The 14,180-nt window shown below is 41.4% G+C and overlaps 1 protein-coding gene across 1 annotated transcript in view; it reads right to left on the bottom strand.

Moving 5' to 3' along the window:
- IL16 (interleukin 16) overlaps positions 1 to 10,230 on the bottom strand; it is a 54,713-nt gene extending 44,483 nt beyond the window's left edge. The window contains exons 1-3 of the mRNA XM_084641867.1: positions 10,186 to 10,230; positions 8,602 to 8,673; positions 1,730 to 2,129 (exon numbers count right to left, since the gene is read on the bottom strand). Coding sequence (XP_084497993.1) covers positions 1,730 to 2,095 — 366 coding nt within the window. The 5' untranslated portion in view covers positions 2,096 to 2,129; positions 8,602 to 8,673; positions 10,186 to 10,230. The remainder of the gene's footprint in view (positions 1 to 1,729; positions 2,130 to 8,601; positions 8,674 to 10,185) is intronic.
- Positions 10,231 to 14,180: the final 3,950 nt, after the last annotated feature.

Raw genomic sequence — 14,180 nt, forward strand, 5'->3', positions numbered from 1 at the left:
AGATGATGCCAGCATCTCTGCTCCCGTAGGAGGAAAAATGAAGACTTGATGGCATCACCATGAGTCCACACAGTATACAGAAGGTTAACAAGTGCCACCAGGGAACACTTACATTGCTAAAGATGAATTAATGTATAACTGTTCTCCAGCGGCAGCAGCTAACTTGACTACCATAAATTCAAGGCACCTGGATTCTCTGACTTGACTATCTTTGGTAAAATGGTGAGAAGTCAGATGCTGGGAAACCTGGTGGCAGTTATTGGAACTCAGGGTGCTTTGGGTTTGTGGATGGACAAGGTGCAACAGCTGACAAGCACATGAGAATGCACTGTGCAAGGAAGGTAGAGTGGAATCCTTTGGCTGGCAGAGGCCAGCAGCCTCCTTTCATTTGCAGAGTGAGCTCACCAGCCAAAATGTGGAATGTTTCCATGCTGGAGGAAGGGTGTGGTTTTGCAGAGCTCCATTGTGATTGGGCGTCTTTTGGGGCTGGCTCAATTTAAGTCATTTTTTTTCTTTCCGTTGGAATGCAGTAGAATATTCCCCGGGGGGGATGGGGGGGGGCAGGGGGGCTCTGTTTTGAGACTGAAATGTGCACTATATTCTCCTGATTCCCTTTTTGTCAAGTTTGGGCTATGTGCTGTGATCATTAGGGAGAAGCTCAAGTGGCACAATGGAGATTTGGATTCAGAGTTTGAACACCATAAGCATTACTTGGTGTTTGGATATGAAGTTCTGATTTGAGCCCATTGCTAAAGAAGATATGCAAAAATGAATGGAAGGAATATTTAATACAAAGGAATCAGTTCCCTCATACAGGTCAATATTTGTATCGCTAAAATGCATATGATGTAATAGGCATTAGGATACCATGGAGGTGACCAGCTATAAACTACCTAGGTATATAATGTATATTTAGTTCCTGTCACCAAGAAGGTTCTCAAAGTGCTTTAGTCTTTACTAGCTGAATGGACAGACTATGTACTGTGTATTAGCAGACACTTCACTTATGCCTGTAATGCAGCCACCTCTGGGATGAAACAATGTAGCTGCTTAACAGCACACAGCAACAATATACAACACCTTAGGACAGAAAGTGACAAAATATGCAGCATCCAACTGAAATTGTAGGGGGAATTTATTATAGGTATCCAGAATGTAATCAGTCAATTTGAAAAATGGCCAGAATGGTGGGATTACTACATTTCCTCTTGATAAAAGCAACGTCAGTTTTTTAACAACCAGAGGCACTTAGGGTCTCACTTTTATATCTGTTAAGAAGGTGACATCTCTGGCAACATAGAGTCTACATCCTTCAAATTCAGACAGATCATTTGCCTACTGGATCACCTGAGTTTCCCCTAGTACTAACCCAGCTGCACCTCACTTAGCTTATAAACTCTGACAAGAGCACTGTTTAAAAAGGGTCTGTGCTGTAATGACCCCGCTTTCTATTATGGCCGCTGGTCTGCTGCATTCCAGGTAGAGTGCAGCTCCTGAATGCACTGAGCATGGCTTAACATTCCACTGACTTCAATGGCATGTCAGTCAGCAGAGTGCAGTGGAGAGACCCTGCAGCCCAAGATGGAGTGTAATACACTTTCTGTGCTATTTATGCCGAGTTGGACCGCTGCTGGCTCATGATCTCTGAGAATCATGGGGTGTCTTCTGTGCCCTGAGATTCATGAAACCATTGAAACATGAAATAAACAATAGTCAGTGAATTGCCTACCTGGATGAAGAACTTCCTTCTCATATTCTTGCAGCTTTCACTTCCATCATCTTTGGACTGGATCACGCTGGTGATCACAAGAGGATAAGGAGTGCTGTCATCCGGTTCTGAAGTGCATAGCACTTGTAGTCTAGGGCAACTGTCAATTTTCTCTTGATCCCAACTGGTAGAAATCTCAATGGGATCAGGGCATTTCTCATCTGGACTTGACCCATCATCAGTATCCTTGGTATTACAGAGTATAAGTGATCTTGAAATGGAGCGAAACTTTTTTGATTTCCTGCTCCCAACTCTGCTCTGTCGATCCACCTTCAGTGAGCTGGTGATGCTGCCCTTTTTCCTCTCATGTTCCCATTTGTGTGGCATGACAGTGCCAAAAACTTTCTCTAGTCCTCAGCAGCTAAATATCCTCCCAGAAGAGAAATATAAAAAGTGAGTTATAATTGGCCTCGTCCTATTTCCCCTCCCAGTAACCTACACTACTGAAAAGTTGTGATGAACAAATTGAGTCAACAGAGCCTTTCAGTCCAGTAACAACCATGTGATGTCTTATGACTTGCAACATTTATTTCTGTGCAGTGCTGTATTAAATTCTCCTTCACCGTTTCATTCTCTTCCTATGCTCTCCAAGCACAGAGGAGTGCTTTAAACAAATGTTTTTGAGGCTTCTGTTGTGTTGCTTCTTCCTGGTTTCTGCTGAATTTGCAGGATGAAATCCCAAATTGAAAAGAAGATACAGAAAAGCACTATTCTATCCTTCAAACTCACATAGAAGGAGAGGCTCTGCTTGGAGCCTGATTTATGACAGCGTTGTAATTCAGATAGGATTAATCAAATTGTTGAGGTTAAATTCTCTGCCTGGCACATCTGATTTGTAAGTGGTTTAGCTAAAGTAGATCTTGGCCATGAATAAGGAAGGAATGCCAGGCTGGAGTGAAACACATACCTTTGGACAGCTAAGCCCACTTAAAAGAATTTGTGTGTAATTGCAAAAAAGAGATCCATTGAAGCCATTTAGATGTGAATACTTGATTAAGGATTGAACCTCAGAAAAGAATACAACTCCAGCATATTAATGCAAAAGTAACCCATTAAAGGAATTATTTTTCCACTGTATGTTTCTGCATACCAAATCAAAATAAAATAGAGCAGAAATGCCACGGAGTAGCAATGTGACATAAAAATTGGTACTTTATAAAATGAATATTAAGTAAAGGAATAAGCATATTAGAAAAATTAAGAAAAACTGGTCAATAAATTTTCAGCATAACCTTTTTCCATCATAAAATGCAAGTTAGTTGAAATTATTATGGTTTTCAGGAGCATATTGATTTTTGATGGGTGAAAGTTTAAATGAATCATTCTGACTTTCTCATTTCATTTTGATAATATTGAAACATTTTGTTTTAACTTTATCATCTCAAGTAATTTCATTTATACTTTTATAGTATATCAAAGTATTAATTTGAATCATATATTTAAAATTATATATTTATTGTTATATATCATTATGTTTGATGTTATCTAAATGAAATGTTTTGACCTTACTGAAACTAAATGATTTTACATTAGTGAAATAAAATGTTGCTAATCGTTAATCTTTTGGAATTTCCCATTTCACAGAAAATTTTGACTTTTCATTCCAATTCTGAATGTAAACAAATTTTGAAATGTTGGAATTTCCTACAGAACAGAAATTCTGTTTTCTGGCCAGCTCTAGTAATAAACTTACGCAATTATACAGGGTTTATTTCTCCTGTTTTTATCTTCCTTTTGATCTGTTTATTCAAATGCACAGGTCCAGGAAGGTTATGGAATGTAGTTTACATTAAATTGAAAAGCATATTTAAAATAAATCTTTTAAAGTCTGTAGCTTTGATCCATGGAATTTGCACAATATGTTTTAGACTGGGATTTATTTATTTCTCTCTCTTTTAGTGACTCTAGTGCTGGTTAAAGTTGTAAAACTGGCTGGAACATCTATTTGGCCCCGAACAGGTCCACCCTGGCCAGGAAGGAAAGCTCTGAGAGGGTGGTTCAATCTCCATGTTCCATTCAGTCCTTAGTATCTCTGCGAGTGCTAGCAAAGGTGCCAGGTAATGCTAATTACGATGTAATGAGTTGAGGATTTTGTTGGACATTTTTAAAAATAATGAAATGTTCTAATTATGAATGTTTAATAGCACAAAGATCACGGACAGTGCAATAAAGCACAGAAAATGTATGCACAGGGAGATGATACTGTAGGAATGCTTCTCAGTGGGCTCAGCTTCACTGTTTACAAGCACAAATTGCACTTGAAAAAAGGTGCAAAATTTGCACCTATGTTTTTTGTGTCAGCAAATGAATTATGGGTGTAAGTCATAAGTTGCATGTTACAACTGAGATTTCTACCCACGGCTCTGCTGGTGATGGAAAAATGTGGGTGCAAATTTTGCACAGGCAAATTGCAGCTGCAAAAGGGAGACCAGCCACCTGAAAATGTAGGCTTGTAGATTTTACACCAAGCCAGCTCCACTGTATAATAGAACCCTACAAGACAGCCTCAGATCACATTCCTCTCCTCTACCGCTCAGACAAATACCCATAGAAACCAAACCAAACACTGAGGAAAAGAAGGAAAAATGAATAATGTGTAATAGAGAACCTGAGCAAAAGAGCTATATGCTGGGAAATATGTAGCTTCTAGAGGAGTACAAGATCCAGTCTGCATCAAAGTTTGTTTAATTTTGTAAAAGAAAAACAAACACTGCACATAGCCTTTTCATGAGAAGCAAAGAGGTCCCTTTATCCATCATTGAGAAGTATGCTAATACATATGGTGCCTTGAAGAGATTCAGGCATTTTGATAGGTGATACTCTTTTATAAGAGTTTAGGATAATTTATTTTCTATCATAGTAATAATAATATCCTTCTGCTTCACAGTGTCTTTCATCCAACAGGATCCCAGAATACTTCACAAATTACATACTAGCACTATGTGAGATTTTCCAAAGGAAGGTTCTTCCGTCAGAAAATGCCGATTCATTGAAATCAAAATGTTGTGTTGGAACGTGTCAATTTCAATGAAAATTTTTATGGAAATCTGCCAGCTCTTCTGCCCACCTCCCAGCTCTTTGGCAGATCTCCTGGTGTGCTGGCACAGAGACTGGGCTCCCTGGGCTTCCAAACTCTCCGGTTTCAGTTTTGAAGGAATCTTTCAACATCTAATCCTAATGTAGAGCTGTACCTCCCAGCTCTGTAATCACGCAATGCTTTACCTCCCCTAGTTTCCATTTATTGTTGAATGGAATCCTTCTCTATGAATAATCCAAGTACCTGTCTCCTCTTATTGCTCATAGTTTTGTCCAAAAGGATCAGCTGAGTGAAGTTAATAAGGATCTGGTCAGTTTCAGGGCTGCTATTCTGAGGTGGACACTAATGAAACTGGCAAGAATCATGATCATTTCAGTTAGCAGCTTCTTGGGAAAACTAGAAGCCAGGCAGAGGGAGGTACTGGGGTTATTCATAGAGAAGGCTTCCCCAAGCTCTGAGATACCAAGGAGCATGGGGAGCTGGGCCTGGAAATCTTTGAAAAAAATCCATTTCTGTTCTTCCAATATGGATTTTTTTGCTGTGAAAAAATTCATAGATCTGGTTGTTGTTTTTTTAAAGCAAAAAAGGCCCAGGACAAGCTCTGACTCTTATAACACATGACAAAGGAAAAAAGGCCTTGATTTAGGAAAGCATGTAAGCATGTGCACAAGTCCCAAACACATGCTTAAAGTTAAGTACATATGTAATTGTTTTGTTTTGTTTTTTAACGGGATGCTTTCCTGCCTAAAAATCTGGACAAACAGTAAAACGTGGAACTCAGTTAATCCACCTACGTCAGAATAAAAGAGGGTATTTAGGCATAGCTAGATAGACATGGGGAGGCATGATGGTTGAATGGATCAGTAACCTGTGTTCTGTTCTCAGCTCTGATGCTGACTTGCTGGATGACATTGGGCAAGTCACTTCACCTCTCTGTGCCTCTGTTTCCCAATCAGTAAAATGAGGCCAATGATACTCACCAGAATCCTCTATTTGTAAAGCACTTTGAGATACACGGATTTAAAGTGCAATGTACTATTGTTAGTCATAACTTTAACAGCCTAATCATATCCAAATAACAAGAAAATATGCACATTGATCTAATTAAGTATCACATCTGCAGTTTGTATTACACTTTTTACATGGAATAATTTGCATTAGTTAACGGTAAATGACACCCACCCATATTATTGTGTAACGTCTTTTGGGGGTTGTTTTAGTTTTGTTGGTTTTTGGTTAAATAAGACTCTTTCATTGCTGCCCCGGTGTAGAAATCAGTCCAGTTGCTACTTTTTGACATAACAAATCCCCATTAGGACCTCAGTATGTTAAGAAATTAATCTTGAAAAGCTCATGATAGAGGTTACATTTCCTGTATGCTTGAGGGTGTTTAGATGGAAGGAGGGACAGACCTTTTATAACAGATGAAAGACAGAAAGTGGGCTTGGATGAACAGTATGATTGATAGGGCTACAGGTATCTCAAATACTGCTCAAGTAAAGATGCAGTTAGTCCAAGTGCATCCCCATAACATCGGCATAGGAAGCAGTGTGTCTAACCTGCTCAGGAGTGCAAGTAGGATGGTACGCTCTAGTACGCAGTACCGGCATGAGATTTTTAGTGGGTACGGGGTACCGGAAAGAATTGGGGAGGCTAGAACCCCACTCTGGAGGGGGGGTGGAATTGCACTCTGCTCATTAAAGGAGCAGAACACAGCTAGGAAAGGCATTTATTCTTTATTTGGATCTAACAGCACAATACATATGTCAACTAACTTAAACAAAGGCTTTGTTTAAGTTTGTTAGCATATATACTGTGCTGTTAAGTTGGTCAGGAGTCCTCAAGAGGGGAGGGGAGGGGAGGGGAGGACAGAAGGTGTTCAAACAGTGTTTTTGATTCCTGATCCAGCCTCTGGATTATGAACATATACTGATAGGAGCATTCTAACCAAGGGATTGAGGACTTTAAAATAATCTGGAGCCTTCATATTTCCTTGATCCTGTGCAGATGGACTTAAGAGTTGGATATGGTACAAAGACTGTTCTAGCCTCATTGATTGCTGATTTCTTCCTTGCAATGGACAAAGTTCAGATGTCTGCTGGCTTTCTCACATGAGTCAGCAGCCTTTGATACCTGTGGTATAAGCAACATAGCCCTTGCTTGATTGGTTTTGTTCTTTCCTCTCCAAATGTCAAAGCCTGTTCCCATTGAACTCAAAAGAAAAACTTCTTTTGATTTCAATGGGATCAGGATTTGGCCCCAAGATATCAGAGAATGTGATTTTGATCAATTGCTTATCTGTCCAGAGACAGTTCTCATGCATGTTCTGCCAGGCTGGTTTTGATTGCCCTTCCTGTAGGTCATGCTGAGGAAAATAATCAAACAATTTGGGCTGCAGTTCTATGAAGATGCACATGGCACACACACCGTTCTATTCCTCTTTTCCATCAAACCCAGATGGCGCAGCATCTTTGCTTTCCTAGTGTCTGGTGGAGAGCAATACTTAGGCCTTGTCTACACTGCCAATTTAGAGCGCTGAAACTTTCTCGCTGAGGGGTGTGAACCCACCCCGAGTGACAGTGTGGACGCACTACAGCGCTTTCCATACTGGGCTTTCCGAGGGCTGGTTTAACTCAGAGCGCTCTACGGGCATGGCTACACTTGTAGATGTAGGGCACTTTGAGTTAAACCCACCTTTGTAGAGTGCAGTACGGAAAGCACTGCAATCTGTGCACACTGACAGCTACAAGCGCACTGGCGTGGCCACATTAGTAACTCTTGCAATGGCCACAGAGAGCAGGGCATTGTGGTAGCTATCCCAGCATTCAAGTGGCTGCAATATGCTTTTCAAATGGGGGGTGGGCAGAGTGTGACAGGGAGTGTGTTGTGTATATGTGGGGGGAGAAAGAGTGGGTTTTGGGGAGCCTGAGAGCATATCAGCATGCTGTCTTGTAAGTTCAGACAGCAGCAGATCCCCTTTCCCCGCCTCTCAAGCAACATTCCACAGTAATGGTTGCTTTGTCCCAGAGCAGATAAGCAGCCAGCTGTCAGAAATGGAGCTTTGAAACGGCATCTCCGCATTCCTACAGCCAATTCCAAGCAATGACAAGAGTGGCCACTTGACTTAAGGGGATAATGGGATGTTTCTGGAGGCCAATCAGAGCGCAGTAATGCAACACCTTGTTCACACTGACGCTGGGGAGTTTCAGCCGAGACGGACCAAGCGTTATGCTTCTGGTGGAGATGGATTACCAGGAGTGCTCCAGCTGCAGAGTCCAGGGGCTCTAAGTGTCTTGCCAGTGTGGATGGGTCTGGAGTTAGGGCACCCAGGGCTGCTTTAATGTGCTCTAACTTGCAAGTGTAGCCAAGCCCTTAGTTTGGACATAAAGGAGGCACTGATAGTGTGTTAAGGGAAAGTGGGGTGATGGTCCTTCCTATCCTTCTTCTATTTAAGAAGTTTTCAATTTGAGGGTGCTGCTGGATCCTCAATGACACCTGAGAGTACAGGTGGCACCAGGGGTCCAAAGCATCATTTTACAACTGCATCTGTTTAACAGATGCAGTTGTAAAATTTTAGACAAGTAAGGGGAGTGTCAGAGGGGACGGGGAGTGCGTGGGTGTCCTGGGCTGGGGGCGGGGCAGAGAGGAGTCACATGGAGGGTCATGGAGGGAGGTCACGTGACCCCCCCTTGTGTCCCTCCCATGAGTGCAGTACCACCAAAAAATTATTTCTACTTGCACCACTGAACCTGCTGCATTTTTAGAATGAGACCACGGAATATGCATCACAACTTACCTCCAGATGTTCAAGGCCTTTCAGATGAGATTGGTTGCCCTTATAATGTGGAATCAGTGCTTCCAGGAACTCCTACGGTATATCAACAATAATAACATTAGGGATAGGTCTGAACTAAAAATTGAGATCTGAACAGCTCTGCACTAGGGGACAGTTCAGAGGCAGACAACATCTCTTGTTAAAGGGTTTCAGTGTTTTACAAATATTTACTAAACTTCCCCTCCCCCCAGGAAGTAGTTAATTAAACCGAGCCTTTCTACAACTGCGTAAACTGAGCAAGATTAATGGCCAAACTGTGGTGCACCAGAGTAGGGTCCACCATGAGTGAAGATGGAGTGGACAGCAGAAGCCCCTTCTCTGCTCCAGCACACCCATACAGCAAGCAGCCATGCCCCTGAGCACATGCCATACTAAATGCCCTGAAAGAGGCCTCTCTCTACGAAGCTGAAACTGGGGAGAAGTGTATAGTACACCTACTGAAAGGGGCAGGACATGTTGCATAAGCCCCACTCCCCCATCACTTCTTAAGGAGTTATGCCTTATGCAGAGATAACATTTCCCTTCTTCACTGCACGGACAGTACAACTGCAAGCCCCTCCATCCCCAGTGCTCCTTTGCGTCTCGAGACCAAATTGAACCCTACAAGACTTACCCAATATCACACAGCAAGTTAGCGGCTGAGCTGAGGATAAAACCCTGGAGTCCTGATGACTTCCAGTCCCTTGCTCTAAGCACTAGATCATGCCCCTACTCCCAGCTTTTACCAATGCAATGTTCTCTGTAGAGCTGCTGCATAAGTAATACAACAACGGTAGGAAGCACCAAAACACACACTCTATAAGCTCTCTAATACAAATGTCCAGAAAGCAGCAATGCAAGTGCCAGAAGATCCTTATGAATCATCGCCATCTTCCACCAAATTTAATTCAGTTTTTTGTGGGAAAGGCCAATTATTTCAAAGCCAGCTCCCAAAACCACTTATCTTTCCCCTGGTGCGCTTGCTGCTTGTCATATTCTCTGGCCATTCCGGTACCTCCGGCCCTCCTGATGGAAGCTGTCTGTGGTTTGTAACTCAAACCAAATGTTACTTCTTTTTTCAAGGGTTCCCCCCACACCCCTCAGCTTTGTGTTAAAAAGCTCTCTGTTTGTCTTCTGTAAACAATATGCATAATTTTTGAGTAGCATCCATTTGGTTCACATTTTTGGTTGGATATTAAACCAAGCATTTACAAACATAAATAATTTGGAGTCGTTCCCGGACTGAATGGGAATCCTCTGCTGTTAATGAAACAGTGGAAAAGTTAGATCTATTCTTTATTAGCAAGAACACGAAGGCTTTACGTTACTTAGTACTAACAGCATAAACTCTTGCATCACATTTTAAATCTCGATCCTGTGAGCTTTATCAGTCTTGTTACTCAGCTTTACCATAAACATTGAATAAGCACAGAAGTCTAGGGCTTCCAGCCAAGAAGGAGAACTACCTTTTTGTTTTGGTAAAGAGCAAAGGCATTTTGGAGTACTGGATTTACTGTGCAAAGCCTGTAGTAATTATAAAATAAAAAAATAATAAAGAGAACTTACAACAGAGAGGCAGAAAAACCTGACTCCTGCAGAAGGCTGTTTTTCTTCATAGGCCTGGCAAAAAAACAGAGTGAATAATTGAAAACACACCCTCACTGTCACATGACTTAGTTTTAGTAATTTGGTTCAGTATATTGGAATGAGACTATTGTTTCCTAATTGACCAAAATGTCAGCAGAGATAGAAAAACAAAACCAATGAGATACACATCCAGGAAGACTGTTCCTGACTCTCTTGCAGCTGTTCAATGAAGACAGGCTTTCCAGGATTTTGTCATTCCCTCTACCCTTTATTTTGAATAGCCCCTGGATATATTGGGGCTTTGAGCATGTTACACCTCTTGAGGAGGAGTGGAACCAAGCTAATTGAATGCAGGATTTCCTGTTGCTGGCCAGCTCAGCCAACACACTTCTCGTAATTTTCAACAGTTATGTTACATGTTAAGTCAATAGGAATTTTATAGGCCACTTCCTTTCCAGAAGCAAAAATAACATGGGACCCTCCAAATATTGATTAACAGAAGCCACGGTGAGTCTAAGTCCCAATTCCCTCTCTTACTCCAAAGGGGATGTAAACTGAATGGTCCATATGACTAGTATGTTCCTTTTGCCTTCATGCTGGCTCAGATGCATTGGCCAGCGCTGGGGGAGAAGCCAAGTCCTTGCCCACCTAAGCCAGCTTTCCCTGTACATGCTGTCCCAATAAAAATACCCAATGGTTGCGAGAACTGATTTTTAAACAGTTATTGTTTATTTGATACAGATTTTAAATAGAAAAGCTTATTTAGAGGCCTCATTTTTCTTCTTGACCCTATAAAATGTACATAATATCAGATCCAGAAAAACTTAACCAGAAGCCTGAATTACCCTCTCATCCTTCAGTGTAGTCCCTCAAGCTCACACTGTCACTGCCCATGACTTATTCTGTGGATACCTACTGGAGAGGACTCCACTTAAGCTTAACACTTAAATGCCTTCACCAAAGAGAGGTGTGATTTGCGTTTTAAAAGTTACTGTGAAATGGTATCATGTTTATTGTCTGTCAATGACTTCTAGATCAAAGCTGCTCCATGTAGGTAGGAAAAAGGGTTTCTTTAACTTCCACCCTTGCTGGGTTCACACGGTGGAACATGAAAGTCAAGCTGAGTTCTTTCCTGTCTGTGCAACAGCCCCAGTAACCCTGGCCCAACTTTATAGGTGGTGCTAATTCATTGTTGAGGTGTTCATCATGAGAAGAAAAGCACCCAGCTTTGCTTTCATGTACCAGAGTAAGTTGGCAGGGCACCAATTAGCTAAAACATCTATTCACTTGTAAACAGAGCAAATATGATCTAGAGTCACTGAAGGTCAGCAAATATGGAATGCCACAATGCTGCTTTAAAGTCTCATTTTGGAGAAGACCCATGTTTTAAACTGTCTAGTGGACACCGGATATCAAATTTCTCTCCTGTAAAAAAGTAGAATTAGGGAACTTATCTTTCCTATTATTTAACTAAAAAAACATTATGCCCTATAATACCTAAATCCTTGCTGCGGCATGGGCAAAGTGTGTTTGAATAGAGGGATAGCAGCAGCAGTATTATAGATGTGAAAAATCAGTGAAGAAACTAACAAGTTACACACAGTTTCTCATGCATTTTTACAGTGGCGCACATGTGCTATTGGTAAGGGATGCAGAACTCATTCATACAAAATCTGAACAGTCTCAAAGTTTTTCTCCAAACACAGACCAAACTGGAATCTTTTCTTCTCCAAAACATTAGCAATCGTTTTTTCCTTCCCTTTTCATTTTCACACACCAGTGCGCTTCCTGACCATAGGCCAAATTCTGGGGTCCCTAAGTCAATTGGAATTTTGCTTAGTTAAGAATGGCAGAATCTGGCCTACGGCCAGGCAGCAGAAACATAAATATCTTGAGCGAGGCTGCTGATCATGCTACTTCTTTCCATCCCTTTTTAATATCACATTTGTTCAGTGCACAGTGGTGATCGGAAAAGTGAGCTGTTAGAAGGTACAAGGATAGAAAATAATGCCAGAGTTATAATGCCATTGTATATCTTCACGGTATTCCCTGATATTGAATCCTGTGCGTGGGTCTCGTTACACCATCTTTAAAAAGATTATAGTGGGAGAACGGCCCTGAAAATGATCAGAGACATGAATTCTGTCGGATGGGAAATCGTTCAGTACGGAGAAGGTATGAATAAGAAGTGACATGATAAGCAGTATAAAAATAATTAAGTGTATAAAAAGGCTGCTCAGTAGATCCTATTTACCCTTTCCTGAAATACAAGAGAAATGGAATGAAAAGGAGACAAATTTAAAACCAATAAAAGGAAACAGATTTTTTTTATACAAAGCATAATTAATATGTGGAACTCATTGCTACAAGATGACGTCAATGCCAAGGGTGAAATTTTAGCCGCTTTGAAGTCAGTGGGGAGTTTGCCACTGATTTCAATGGGGCCAGGATAACACCCTATAAGTGTAGTGGACTTTTTTAATTAGCTGTTCATATGATCAGAACTAGCCAGTTACACTGATATAGAATATATAAGGTATAACAACCCCCTTGCCTTGGAACAAAAGCAAGCCTTGTCTGCTGGGATGGGAAGACATTCCCCCCTGGGCATGTTATTTCATATTTGTCTCATTATGGAGATTAGCCACCTTTCTGTGAAGAATCTGGCATGTGTTCCTTTCTCCCAAACAACTTTTAAATGACAAAAAGCAATTTCCTCTTCATTGCTATTGCTACAGGCCTGAATTAGTCACTTCTGCCTTGATTATTGCAGTCTTTTCTGCACTAGCTTCCCCATATCCCACTGCTGCCCCCTCGGTCCATCTAAAACGTAGCGATATAAAAATTGCCAGCCTGAATCAGACCAGTTCAATAGCCTGTTGCTGACCGTCACTAGCATCAGAACACGTAAGCTGCACTAAGCAATTCTGGGATCACATGCCTCCAAGAAGTTTCCTAGTCCCCCCTTAGTTAGGGGCTGGCTGAAATATGAGGGCATATATCCCTTCCAAAGCGCTTCTTTGTTTTTAACATTTATTATTGTGACGGGATACGCTTTTTATCAGAGGAAAGTGCAAAACCCCCATGGGTGAACAATTATTGTTTAGCCTGCCCATCAGGCAAATTCCTTCCTAATACCTGTCACTTGGTGGTTTGATTATGCAGTGAAGGATGAGGAGAGCTATCTCTTCCAAACACACAATGAATCCTGTGTACTGGAACTATAATTTGCCCTTTTTTTGAATCCTGCTAAGGTCTTGACGTCAATGAGATCCAGTGGCAATGAGTTCTACAAGGTAATAATACATTGGGTAGAAATGTATTTCCCTGTAACAGTTTTAAAATCTCTGCCTTTCCAGCTCGTTCAGTTCTTGTATTGTCAAAAGTATCGTCCTCACCTCCAAGCCTTTGTGGAATTTTGCTTCCACTTATCTTTGTAATCACTTCACCATGTATCCCCACTTGCTCCTTTAACTTTCTCCTTTTGCCTCCTTCTCTTACTCTGAGCTTCACCCTTCAGATCATCTTGTATGGTTGGAGCACCCTCCTTCTTCCTCAGATCCTTAAAACCACCTCTTTTGTGAAACCTTACTACCTTTAGCCTTACCAATTGCATCCAGGCCCTCTTGTTATTGAACTGTTGCTCGGTGTTGACCACGTGTTGTCTTTGCCTGAGTTAGGTTGTAAGATCCTTAGAGTATGGATCTTGTCTTTCTGTGTGTTTGTGCAATGCACCATGTATACTTACGGTGCTGTATCTGATTGTTAGGTCTTTCGCTGGTGAACAATGTCGCTTGTGTTTTAGATATGCTATCTACAATGCTGTTTTTATGGAGCATAACATTGTCACTGGAGAAGACAGTTGCTACCAAAAGAGCTCATCCCACACAGCTGCCTCACCTCCAGGCCTGATTATGCAGCCCTGGGCGAATGGGTAAATCATTGTGTAGGCAAAATGCGCTGGTTTAAAAAAA

The sequence above is a fragment of the Lepidochelys olivacea genome (genome assembly GCF_965140295.1).
Source record: "Lepidochelys olivacea isolate rLepOli2 genome assembly, chromosome: 10".
In the NCBI taxonomy this organism is placed as follows: domain Eukaryota; kingdom Metazoa; phylum Chordata; order Testudines; family Cheloniidae; genus Lepidochelys; species Lepidochelys olivacea.